We start from the raw sequence: 13,960 nt of genomic DNA on the forward strand, positions 1-13,960 counted from the left end.
TGTTATTTTCAATTGACTTTGCAGGACAACCCCTTCCGCCAGAGGATAGCGGAGGTCTTTTCCGAAGACGGAGATGGCAATATGACATTGGATGACTTTTTGGATATGTTTTCTGTGCTGAGTGAAATGGCGCCAAGGGACCTCAAAGCTTACTATGCCTTTAAGATTTATGGTGAGTAACTTGTTAGCTAGGTATCAAGACTTTGCACATAGACATGGCCCAACCAAACAATAAGGTTGTACAGTAGATGAAAACTTGTTACAGACTGATAATCCATATCAATTTATGTTATAGAATCTGTTCTCAGATGACATGTATGAATAGATTCATATTTCACAATTTTTTTGTTCAATGCCCAAAGCCATTTGTGCACTTACATTCAACATCGGTGCGCAAGTAGCTTTGTTTATGAGTGCAAATTTACTTTTACAATTCACAAAATGAGAATTTAGACTCCAAAATCTATGTACTCACCTCTAAAGTTACAACAGTGTATTAAATTGGCTCAGAAGATGTGGGAATCCCGAGGAGCAAATGTCATAGAAATTTTGTGAAGAGCCAAAAGCCTGTGAGATTGTTGGTATGCGCAAACGTTTAAAAGACGTATTCCCAATAAGGCCATAGTTAAAGATTTACTCACTACAAAAAAAAGGAGAACATTCTTATCCATCATGGGAATGGTGAGAAATTACCTCCTTAAAATATTTTCCAGTTGGGGGAATTTTTTTAAGCATTTATATTAGCATTTCAAGTGGCATCTTTATACACCATGCACCACTCACATGTGTAACTGCTTATGCATGTGAATGTATTGCTGTATAGCCGCGTCTGTCATAGCTTCTTACAAGTACTTCTGGAATTTTTTGAACATTCCCCCAAAATCTGAAAATTTGTACCAAACCTGAAAATGCCTGGGTGTAGAATTTCAACTATTTTAGAAAATTGGGTCCTTTATAAGTATATTACACTCAGTGTACTCGAGGGGCGTGTACACCCTAGAGGACAGCCTGGAACTCCTCTGAGACTGCAGAGGCTTTTCTTACATTGGTTCAATGGCAAATCACCTGCATATTTTGGGGGCCCCACTGGTTTGGGGAGCATTTTCACTTAAAGTGATCCCGTCTTCATGTCAGGATGACCCACCCAGCTTTTATTTTTTATGAATACAACAATGGGTATTTTTCTCATCAGATCTATTAAAACAATATTGCCTCCGCCTTGATTGCACTAGTCTTTCGCTTTCTACAATAATTTTGATCATGTCCTGCTTGAATTTTAATTGTTTTTCAATTCTGTTTGCATTTGGAGAATGCTAGATTTTTAAACTGAACACATTTATATCTAAAGAAAGTGCATCAAAAAGGTGTAATGTCTGATTAACTTGAACAGGAAACTCTACTATATCATGTGTAAAACATATTAAAACGTATTAAATCATTGAGATGTTAACTAAACTAAATAATGCTTACTTTGGTAGATTTTAACAATGATGATTTTATCTGTAAATCCGACTTGGAGAAAACCCTCAACAAATTGACCCGAAACGAGTTAACACCGGAAGAGGTGTGTCTTGTTTGTGAAAAAGTAATCGATGAAGCCGATGTGGACAACGATGGAAAACTCTCCCTAGAAGACTTCCAACACATGATTGTGCGAGCACCAGATTTTCTTAGGTAACTAAAATGCTCGTATTTTCCGTATCGCTAAAGGGAAAATCCCAGAATTTGTCTCGGACGTTAAAGAGAAGGCTAAGCTGGCCCATTACACATATATAGCAATCATAACAGTGTATGAACTTATACGCCAAGGTCACCCCATGCTAAGGCAGTTATGATAATGGACAAGCACTGCCCATGAATTTCTTCCCTGTTTTGGTACATTTGTACTTGCTGATCCTGTACCCCTGCATCCCTGGTTCTGTCATCCCCTGCTCTTGCGCATTTTCTTTTTTCTCTCCATTTTGTCACCGCCGACAGTAAGTATGGACACGAAAAGGGACGTGGAGGAGCAAGTTGTTCAGGGCTTCTGTGTTCCACTGTTTGTAGAAATATAGAAAGACAATGAGGTCTAAAAGTGTCTCTTTAGTTTCAAGCTGATTTAGAGCTTCCATGTGGGAGTGCTGACGCTGAAATTTGGCTACGTCGGTTTAGACTTAAGCAAATCATATAAGAGGGTATGGATGGGTGGTATTGAGGGCCAATCATATGGCTCAGATGAGTGCATCAATCCTTCAAAACAAAGAACAGCAAGAGACCATGTGCAGAAAGAAGCATTACACTTGCACTAGGCTAACACTAGAGCATTAACTGTTGCCTCAATATCTAAAACTATGAAATCAATGTAACGGGGATAATTTTAGAAAAATGCACCTTAAGTCAATAGACCCTGCTTTTAAATCTAAACGTAATCTTCTGCCCAAAGCCCCCAAATTAATTCTGTAATCCTAAAATATTGAAAATGTATTGCCAATGTAAAAAAGATTAAAGTGCCAGACTAATTGTTAAATTATTCATAAACAAAGCTTGTATTGATACAATTTTATATTCTTTTTCTCCCCAACAGTACTTTTCACATTCGGATTTAAGCCTCTGAGCTGAGAAGGGGTAGTTTCAACATAATTTCTAAAGTCTGAATGAATATCTCAGTCAGAAAATGGTGTCAATCCCTGAGATGGTATACTACTGATGATCAAAGAGAAATGTTTCTGCCAGAAAGGCTCAGTGCAGACCAGATTGTCTCAGAGATCTTCAAAATCCATGTTTCATCCATTGAGAAGAACATGTAAAAGCATTTGCTTTATCTTTGTGTTAAGCTTGAGTTTTCATTGGATGATTTTTTCAAATTGATTACGTACATTTGAAATGTTTTCCAAAAAATTGCAATATGAAAACATGTACTGACTTGACAGGACGCATTTTTGTAAACGTAACATTTTGCTACGTAGACCTTATTAGTCCTAAATGACACAGTTTGTTAATGCATAATGACTGGCACACACAACAAGTATGAATATTTTTCATAACATTCTATTTTACTGTGTGCACTAGTTGAAGAGAAGAGGAAAGGATTAGAGACCAAGGATGCTAAGACATCATATTGAAAAAGGTTATTTGTTGAAGATACTCCTCTGCATACAAGGACAGCATTGTAGATAATTTGTATCTGCTGTTAAACCTTGCCTACTCATTCTTTATCCAGTTCTCTGTACATCCATTTTAGGAAAATGAGAAGTGTCTTACCACTTAAAATATAGATTTCTTATTAAAGCCTTGTTACACAAAGTAAAATCTCGATCCTCTTATTTGCCACCCCTCTCACAAACTTACAATTTTTTTTAAATGATTCCAGAGTCTAGAAGGTGGCACAGTAATTCATATTTTGTGAGTGTTACTATTTAACTACATTGTGCAATAAAGTATTATGGAAAGATATCAAACACCCAGCAGGACAGGTAAATATGGTACTCAATTTATTTTAAGTCCACTGAGTTTCTATTTCAATATTAAGCCTTGAGTTTGTAATTTTGTCTGACATATGTTGTACCAAATATATTGTATTTTGACATCTAAGAATCCAAGGTGAACCTTTTATATGCAAAAAGTAACATACAGAAACTATAAAAAGGAAAACTGCAGGTGATGTGTGAATTACCCAATAAAATCATGAACTCGTATTGTTTTGACCCTGACCAAAGAGAGCATCAGCGAAACAGTACTAACAGGAAGATTTTCTTACGCTGGCTTTTTGGATCCCTGAGTTGCTATGAGCCTATTAGGAAAAGAGCTGAAATGAAGACACAGGCAGATGGGATGAAAATGAAGCAACTACAAAAAGAGGAAATAATACTATATGAAGCAGTGGTGCTCTTTCAGGTACAACAAACCTGATATATATTAAACAAGGACATACCGCTGGAAAATCAGTTTCTAAATAGAAATATGACATACAAAAACTATGGAACTTTATGCTTGGTTGATTATTGACAGATAGGGGTATTACCAAATTGGGGGGGGGGGTAAAACTGGTTAACTTAAATTCAGCATGATGTAGTTACTCCGAAACTGAAATGGGCAATTATTAAATTAAAGCCATATGCGCACATAACTTGAACGGGGGAGCACATCTTGCGATTTGTCACAAGTATAAATCCACAGCTGCAGTTCACAAAATATGGATTTACACTTGCAAAACATAGGATGTATGAAATGTGTCAATAAATTCGCTCACAAGGGTGGGGAGGGGACATTGCAGGATGACAATTCCATGGAAAAGTTTGTACAAATTTCTGTCCAGGGGTGGAGTTAACCCTCATACAATGTATCGCACAGCCCCAAAACTTGAGATGGTATCAGGAAGAGATTCCACTGTGTAGTAAAATGTTTTATGTGCAGAGCATTTTATGAAAAGTAGAAGTGCCAATCCAATCCAATCCAATCCAAAAACAGCTTTATTCGACATTTGTCATAAAAGCAATAGAACAAGTACAAAAACAACATGAATACAAGTCATAATCATTAAAAATCCCTAAAAACAACTTGATTAACATTTAAGTTTAAAAAAGCAATCCTTAAAATATATACATGGGTTAAAAAATTTACATTACAACACACTTACAGTAAATACTACTTCATATCCAGGGACCACTAACACATTAATCACAGATGCTGCGTTTTCCTATAATCCAGGCCCATCCTAGAAACTTTGCCACAGCTACAACAATAACCGATGATGTGCTAGTACATAGGATCCTCCTTGCCTCATCACTTAACCTAGTGCCCAATTGCTTGCATATTGGTCTCAACCACACCCTCCTAGGAGATAAATATGCGGGATATACAAAAAGCATATGGCTTATTGTTTCATCTTGAGTCATGCACAATGGGCATAAATTAGCTTGGCTCATGGGGGCTTTAGACCACCGAGCAGTAAAAGAATTTAAGGGCAAAGATCCCACCCGCAACTGAAAATACAACTTTCTGTCTAATACTTTGGTAACAAATTCCCAAAAGATCTCCAGCCTTGGGACAGATTTTATATTTAGAAAGTCATCAGTTAAAGAAGGGGTTTTACAATCGATCATTATCTTTGTATTAATCATCTCCCAGTATTTTTCTTTCAAAAAAGATTTTGACGGAAAAGAAACAACCGAGGGCTTTTCCCATAGATCACTCATACCCAGCGCCTCGAGGGTTTTTCTAAGATCCTTAAACCACCCAATATTACGAGATCCAACCATGGACAGAACATCCATAAAACCCGCTGCATACTGGGATAATGCCGGGGTAGTCCACAGTCTACGCCAGTATAAAATTGGTCTTAATCTAGCTACATCAGCAATAAAACTCTTTCCCAAATCATGTCTTAAAGGGACCAGAGGCGTACTCTGGGGAAGTGATGTAATGCCTCGAAAGAATCTGTTCTCCGAGATGGTTAACGAGGACAGGCCCTCGAAGCCCCACAATTCATCTCCGTATAATGATGCGCTAACTGCTTTAGCACTATAGACCTGGAGTACAGGCTTGATTGGTTTAGTTAATGATTTCTTAAATTCGCCACTTATTACTCCAGTGAGCTGTCTATGTTTTAGAGCTGCCAATTCCTTCTGTTTGGTCCACTTAAGATTATTTTGGATATTAACCCCTAGATAAGTAAAAGTCTGTACTTGTTCTAAGGATTGGTTGAATAATGAAAACGAATTTTTAAAATGCCGGTGAGGATTAAAAGCCATGAACTTGGTTTTCTTGACATTTACTTCAAGTCCCCGTTCCTCACAAAAACTCTCAAAAATACCTAACGCTCGCTGTAGACCGCTTGGGGACTTAGCAATTAAAAGCGTGTCATCCGCGAAAATTAGAAGTTCACTACTGCGAGGTACCTGCAGACACATACATTTAGCCCATGTACATTTACCCACAGGAAGATGCTTTGGCATGTAACTTGCAATCCCCACAATAATTTAAAAAATACTCTTGGGAACATACTACTCTAACCTTTTCCCAGCAGTACACATGGAATTCTGTGTAAACGCCAAAAAAGGCAGAAATGTACTACAGACATAGGAATAAATCTAAAGGAGTAAATGTCTAACTTTTTAAGGAAGCAGTAACTAAATGAAAAACAGAGTGTTGTTGCAGGCAAGTCAGGCCTCTGTGCCGAGGGGCGCCAGTCTCCGATACAATATATAAATAATCTTAAAAAAAGCATAGCCAATAGGAGCCCTCTCAAATCTTTCAACAACCACTGACAATCGATCACGGAGTCTGGTATAGGTAGAAAGGTGTGAAGGGAACACACGTTTCTCCTGAACAGAGAATACCATTACTGAGACTCTCCAAAATGGTAAAATCATTACAAAGAAATGTTCAGGTAAATCAGTACAGCTGTTTTTAGTAATAAGAGTACAAATGTGTTATGTTCATTGTAGTTAAGGTCAGGTGAAGAGTTTGCTTGTAGTCAGAATCAATGTATGGATTAGTATTAGGGATTTAGTTAGGGTACGTTAGAAAAAGGGTTACGGTGTGGCTTAAAATGAAGGTAAGTTAAAAAATGACCAATAGGTGTAGGATTAGCATTAGGGTTTGGTTAAGAATTAGGGTGAAAGTCAAAGTACTGATTGAAGTGCCTTTATCAAATACAGTAAGCGGTACATTTATTTTTAGGTAGGTTTAGCGTTTTGGGCTAGAGTGAGTTTGGGTTACAGGTGAACAAAAAACATTTCTCCTTCAGAGGAATTTGTGGGTGTAAGTTCTTTGCTACATACAAATTATTTTAAATTAAACTCTTAGGAAGCTTTAATTATTATTATTTGCAATGCATTCTCTGTGTCACCCTTCTCTATACGGACATATCCCCACACTGCCCATCTTTCCGATGGTCTCATTCCTAGTCTCGTGTTAATTGCTATGGTACCTGCAGCATTTCCTATCGGTGTAAGGACAGCCACAGCTGGCTAACAAAAATATGTATTTAGCACTTCCTATTATAGTGAACATTTTAGTCCTCTTATTTACTTGTCAAGCAAGGAGCCCACCTGACACTAGGTCATTATGGACTCAGTCTCTAGTCTAGACATTGATTTCAGGTGTGTTAAACTGATAACTTCAAAGAAAGCAAAACAATACTACAAGTCCAGAATCCATTACATTTTCAGACAAAAGCCAGGCCCGGAAACTTTATCTATAATGGCTTGAGGGAGGTGGTCACCCTATTGTCACATTGATGAGGTTGCCTAGCAGTCACCACCACATCCAGAAATTTAAAGTAAAAAGTATTTATCGTGCCTGTTATTTTAATATGGAATTAATGTTTTTGGTTGGAAATTCTTAAATGTGGAACTCTGAAGAGCCGTTAGCCTTAACAGAGATCCTTTTGTAAAGGAAGAATCAATTGGCCATGGAGGTGTTCTCGTCCTCCGTCTCTCAATGAGACAAGGCATCACATTCAACAAATGAGTGATCAGAAAAGATCTCAATTCTTCTAACTATATGTCAGTTTAGGTGGTTCTGTATCTAGTCAAAGTGCATAGTGCTTAGTGTGAGTGGATTTTATTTATGACATTATAAATCTATGATGCATATATGGTGAAAATGTATCCATACCATAGTGTATCTTGTGCTATCCCGCACGGTGCATTTGCGGATAATTTTTTTATTGCTTTTTTTGTAATCATAGAAAATAAAAAACATTGAAATTCCTGTGTAGGCATCTTACAACAGCACATAGTGCAGTACAAGTCCTGCAAGAAATCCTATTTTGTTTGGTTTGCAAAGACATGATAGAAGATAGGAGAAATTCAATATACCACAAGACCCAATCACATTAAGAAATTGAATAAACTTGAATGTCATCATGTAATATTCTATTCAAGTAATTTAGAGGTGATTGAAGGTTGGTCAGTGCCTAAATCAACAGTAGCAAAAAATACAAGTACAGGGCATGCACAATTTGTTCTTGTAATATGCAAAAGTGTGAAAGAATATTTAGGAATTAAATCAACATGAATTTGAATCACTAAACATGTGAGAGTTCGACAAGTCTAAAATCACTCCAGATTTAAACTTGTTTGTTTTGTTCGCCTAGGACTACATGTTCCCCTGCACAACATCAATAATTACACTGAATACACATGAACAAAAAATGTTGAAAATACTTATTTAATTCACAGAGTTGCATAATCAATTTACTATATGAAATATTGGGACTTTGATTGACCTGAGTGTAATGTAATAAATACGAAGCATTAGCTAATGTTGCAAAACATGTAAAACCAAATGTGCTCTAATGTAAGAAGTACTTCTATCATTTTCAAAACTACTACAAAATGTTTTTCATATTTATATCCATATAATGTAATATTGTGTATAGAGAAGCCATGTCTAACTCAACATACCATGTTTTAAAATTTTTAAAACAATTAAACAGTTTTAAGACTCCAGGTTGAATTATCATTTCTTAGACAAACCGAAAATGATAACATTTACATTTTGAAATGCTGGTAGTAGGAACAACTAAGTTAGTTTTGATAAAAACAACAAGCGTAATCTCTTAAGCTACCATTCAGACTAGGAATTAATGTTTCATATGTGCCTTACTCGGTTTAGAAATTCCTAGAATCCGGGTGCAAATGGTGGGGGCCTTTTATATTGGTAGATGAGAGAAGGATCGTTGACAGTGGCTTCCTTTTCACCTCCTTGATTCAAGGTGGCTATATTTTGTGATCTTGTCGGGTGATTGGACACAGCTGGCGACTGGCTACTCCCAAACGTTGGTGAGTTTTTTTGATGAGATGTTATATTGCATTTTTGTCCAGTAGCTGGCCCTGAGCAGCCATTCCCAGCAGTAGTTTTTGGGCCAGATGTTCCCATGCCTTTTTTGTTCATTACCCCAGCAAGCTTAGGACTGAGTGGAATTTTAATATTGTTCATAGCTGTGACCGTGTTTTCCAAGGCAGGGAGAACCTTATTTTTAAACTCCTTAGCAGGGTTCAGCAGTTTATCAAAGGGCCTGTTATGTTTCCCAATATGGTCACTGCTAGCTTTTGGCAAAATGTCCGTCTCTTTCCATTTCTGGGCTTCACTGGATGAAGAATGCTTGTGTGGTAGCTTTTCAGAGTTTGTATCCGAGGGTAGCGAATCAGAACTTGCGGAATTAGTCATTTTAATTTTCCAAGGGTACAAGCCAGACATAATGGATGCCTGCAAAATAAAAAATACATATTAAACACTGGAATGTTTAATCATTTATTTTATTGTGTAGTAAGTGAAATGCACAAAGCACTGTGTACCAAAACATTTTCATTCAAAAAGTTAATGTTATTCAAAACCAGAAATATCTTTACAGAAATAAAGATTCCACATAGTTTTAAGTTAAAAACACACAGTACTTCTGTTGCCGTCCTTGTACTTGTAAACATTTTGGAAAAGTTGGGGCTATAAAGCGCACACAAATTACAGTAAATTTGCCACCTCAGCTTGTCAAAATAAAGATATAAATTGAATTCCCACGTCCAGAAAAATACTCCTTAAGACATTCTTCACAAAGACTGTATGAAAGACAGATCAGACATTTATACGTATATGCTTACACTCAGGGCACCATTACTAGCTACCTGCAGGGGTTTCCCTAGATGGGCAAACTGATCAAAGGTAACTTAGAACCCATGCCCCCCACCCTCCCAGGCGCACCGGCCCCCTTGCCGCCAGTTACCGTCTGCTTGTAGCTGGTGGTAAATGCCATTGGGAAAATGCGCCTAAAAGAACTCAGTAATTCTGGGTGTTGTCAGTTATTCCCTAATCAAGGCACTTGTGGTCCTGGTAAACTCAGGGTTACCACCAGATTTAATTGTTAATTCTGATCCGGGTTTCTTCCCACCAATTTAACAGCAAACTGTTCAGAGTAAATTTATTCCTTTTTAGGAATTCTCAATGCATTTCAGGAGTACTCCTGGAATCCAGGGACTGCAGTACAAATCATGAAGCAGTTGCATGTGTAAAGAGTTCCGCATACGGAAGTATTGCCAATGTAAATTTCCAAAAATAATGTAAAATGTATCAGTCATATGTAGGCGTGATTCCAAGTAGACTCTAGGTCATAATGTATTGCTCAGAAGTTTCTTGGAAGGAAAAGCCTTGAAAAAGGGGTCAGTAGGACCCCCATGACTCAGAGACATGAGGTTAATGGCTTATGGTTTTGATCCTGATCCCACCGTTCCATAGAAAACAAATCCCTCCTATTTTCCACCCATGATTCCTCTCCGCTCCTCCTTGCAACATTCTGCACTCACGCCACAACCACTTCTATTTCCTCATTACTTTCCAATTTTATATGCCTTTCAGCTTCCCAGAGTGAGAGAGATCTGACGCTAACCAATAAATGCTCATCCGCATTTTACATGTCCACCACCCTGTAATATTCAGGACAGGGATTGAGAATTTTACACTGAATTTTTCTAGGGGACAGATTTACGAACAAATGGCGCAGCGCAACAACCAAAGTTACTACAATGCATTGCATTGCAAATGAGTAGCTGAAATCCATGTTTACTAAATGTAGTCTGTTGTTGCTTCTGACCCTGCACTGTTCATCGAGGGTGTCTAGCGCAACGCGCACTCCAGCACAAAAGCGTTTGTGCTGTCTGGCATAGGTTTTGTACTGAAGAGTACCCTTCCTGCACAAAATCCTACACTCAGGCATTTTGTAAAACATTTCACACATTGGATGTGTGCTGTGCAGAGCAATGTGTTAAATGTAAGGAGGAACACAAACATTTGATTCTTGGCTCCCGCCTCAAGGAGGCGCTATCTTTTGACGCAGAGCCAAGTCTCACAATGTTAGTAGATACGGCTTTACTTCACAAGCCACGGGTAGTTGCCCTGGAACTACCAAGCACCACCCGCTGGATTTCCCTTGACACAAACGAGAGCAAAGTAATCTTTGTACTACAATAAGAGCACTTTTCCAGAGCAAAATAAAATGTGCAGGAAAGTAAATACTATATCAAGAATTGTGGCTTTTTGCAGAACTTTGTGGTGGTGCACAATCTTGCTAAATCTGCTTCCGAGTAATTGCAGTTAGTGTTTGTTTTTTAGATGTTACCTTCTGTGGCTAAAATGTGCTTTCATAGGTGATAATTAGCTTCTGTGTGTGATATAATTCTGGGATGAAGAGCCTTATGAAAGGGCTGCAGGCAGTGCTTAATTTGAGCCAGTGGTTTCCGGTGCTCGGCACTGGAACTTAATTGTCAACACCGGCACTTATGAGAGCTGCCACATGGTGGTAATGTCTATCTAATTTTCTAGATGATCGGAACACCAGTTTATTATTAATATAATATATATTAAAATGACTGTTAGCTGCCTCCCGAGCCATTTTTATAGCTTTGAGGGCCTGGAATAATCTGAATTGTCATTGGCAGCGCTGGCAGGGGGCGGAGCAAGCTGTCATGGCCTCCTGACGAGGGCCCTGGCACGGTAAACAGCGTTTACTTTGCATGCCAAACAACGCATGCCATGACAACGCGGTTGTTACGACTGCGTTGTTATTTTGCATACTGTTACAACGCAAGTCGAAACAACGACTTGCGTTAGGGGGCAGAAGGTGTTGGATTTAAAATCCAACACCTTCCCTAGTGTCCGCACAGACTGGAGTTGAAATACTAGATTATACTATTCCAACATCCAGCGCCCCCCTAAGAGCAAGTTGTGGTTCCGACTTGCGTTGTAACGGTATGAGAAATAACGCGGTTGTTGTAACGACCGCGTTGTTATGGCATGCGTTGTAAACGCATGCGAAAAAAAGGCCTATATTCCCCTGGCACTCATTTCTTTTTTTTTTAACAAATTAAGCACTGTCTGCCGAGCTATAATAAGGATTATCACAAGACTTTTATCACTTCTGTTCCAAAAGGACAGCGAAGAATTTTTTCCCACTTGTTTTTTTTTCTCGTCACACTACTAAAGACAGTGGTACATTGTGTGTCTGGAAAATGTATGGATGTTTTATGTGCAGCCTTAAATAACCAGTCTCAAAAAGTATGTGCACAAATTTAGTGGTACAGAGTATAGGAGAGACATTAACTCGATTAAAGACGTAAAATAATAGCATGGTCCGGGTGCTATCAAAAGCTTTTGCAATAAACAGCTCAAAATACAGATGTAAACTTCTGAATATTATAATTTCCCAATATGCAAATTATGTTCACCACTTTCTAGTTTGATTCGGAGTTTAGAAGTAACTGGGTTATAACTATAAACCTGCACTGACAAAGCAAAAAGGTTTGACATTCACATTCGAAAACCTACAAAAGCAATATGGAAATTCTTGCTGCAGTCCAAAACAATTAAAAAAAGAATAGCTTTGTGTATACTCTGCACGAATACAATAGAGAATTAAATGTGAGATTACAGAGTGTACTTTTCAGATGTAAAATAGTTTCTCATACATTTCAAAGGAGGTGAAGGATACACTCAAACAGCCAATGGAAAAAAGGTGGAACTAAAACACTCCTGTGGGTAGGTCTAAGAAGTGACTGACAATGTCTCAAGCCAATGGCAGGCAGGAGGCTCCAATGCAGAAGAAGCCAATAGCGTATGCAGAGAACACAATATGTTCACCATGAATTGAGCAATGGCCGTTCGTGTTAAACCTACAATTAATAAATTAAGATATGTATATATATTTATAAACCCAGTACTTACTGAATCTTGTGCAGAAGCATCAGACTTCATTTCCTCTGCAAGAGAAGGGTACAGTTGGTTGGTTCCTGTAGTTTGTGGTAGGGGAGGTAAGGGACACAATTTCCTGGAAGAAGGGTCGGGGTGTGCTATTCTGGGTGGGACAGGGGGTCGACTACTGTCTGGAAGGATCCTTTGTGGAAGTGCTGGTGGGATGTTCCATCCCATATTTTGCACCTGTGGTTGATCGGAAGGAACCCCGGGTTTAGGCGCTCTCGGATCCGTCTTTATTTCAGATTTATTAAACTCAAATAAGTCTTCGTAATCTTTCTGTGTGGCACTTTTCTGGAAAGAAATGGAACAGCGGTTATAAATTATTCAATTTATTTAATATCCAGTTTCCATTTAAGTACAGTCAATAGATATTCTGATATTGCCAGGCCTGTCTGCTGCTTTCAACACAGTAAACCATCTCGCACTCATCCACATCCTGGAGTTTCAAATGGGATTCACCATTGTTGTCCTTCACTGGTTGCCCTCCTACCTTTCCAACCTACACCAGTTCATGGGCACCTCATGATCCTTAAATATCCTCACCTGCAGACTCCCCAGGATCTTCATCCTCCACATGGAGCACATCGGGTCTCTACTCACAGGCGACAGAATCCACATTCACCTCCTACACCAGTTCATGGGCACCTCATGATCCTTCAATATCCTCACCTGCAGACTCCCCAGGATCTTCATCCTCCACATGGAGCACATTGGGTCTACTCACAGGCGACAGGATCCACATTCACCAATATGCAGACGATGTGCAATTCTACCTGAAAGTTTCCTCTGCTTGAGACACACAACACCTTGAATATTGTCTGTATCTCATCCAGACTTGGATGTCCTGCGCCAGCCTCAGGAGCGGCTGGTGACCTTTCAAAATAGTGGGGCAAGTGAAGTGCCCCACCACCTCCAAAAAAACAAAAGTCCATACAAAAATAAAACCTCCCACAACAGCCCAAATAAAAACAACCCCTCCCTCCAAAATTAAACAAACAGTACATGGATTACATTAAATAAAACTAAATTGTACTTACAGCGAGCTCCGCGTACTCCTTCCTGTCCTTACAAAGACTGTGGAACTAAGAACCCTTTCTAACCAATCCAGACGCTGCTCTCCTGCTGCAAGAGAGCAGCGCCAGGATTGGATGGAGTGGGTTGGCCTAGCGCTCCTTCAGGCCCTAGAGGCCTGTGCTTGGTCTCCACCCAGTTGTCTAAGACAGCTGGGTGGAGA

The 13,960-nt window shown here is 38.8% G+C and overlaps 2 protein-coding genes across 2 annotated transcripts in view; one reads left to right on the forward strand and one right to left on the reverse strand.

Annotated features, from left to right (window-relative positions):
• Positions 1-3,284, forward strand: part of CIB3 (calcium and integrin binding family member 3) — a 28,020-nt gene extending 24,736 nt beyond the window's left edge. The window contains exons 4-6 of the mRNA XM_085639524.1: positions 25-172; positions 1,479-1,674; positions 2,564-3,284. Coding sequence (XP_085495650.1) covers positions 25-172; positions 1,479-1,674; positions 2,564-2,585 — 366 coding nt within the window. The 3' untranslated portion in view covers positions 2,586-3,284. The remainder of the gene's footprint in view (positions 1-24; positions 173-1,478; positions 1,675-2,563) is intronic.
• A 1,146-nt stretch (positions 3,285-4,430) lies between these two features.
• The window catches only part of HSH2D (hematopoietic SH2 domain containing), a 40,394-nt gene continuing 30,864 nt past the window's right edge, over positions 4,431-13,960 (reverse strand). Inside the window, exons 5-6 of the mRNA XM_085639523.1 lie at positions 12,697-13,017; positions 4,431-9,195 (exon numbers count right to left, since the gene is read on the reverse strand). Coding sequence (XP_085495649.1) covers positions 8,608-9,195; positions 12,697-13,017 — 909 coding nt within the window. The 3' untranslated portion in view covers positions 4,431-8,607. The remainder of the gene's footprint in view (positions 9,196-12,696; positions 13,018-13,960) is intronic.

This window comes from Triturus cristatus, chromosome 12 (assembly GCF_964204655.1).
Source record: "Triturus cristatus chromosome 12, aTriCri1.1, whole genome shotgun sequence".
In the NCBI taxonomy this organism is placed as follows: domain Eukaryota; kingdom Metazoa; phylum Chordata; class Amphibia; order Caudata; family Salamandridae; genus Triturus; species Triturus cristatus.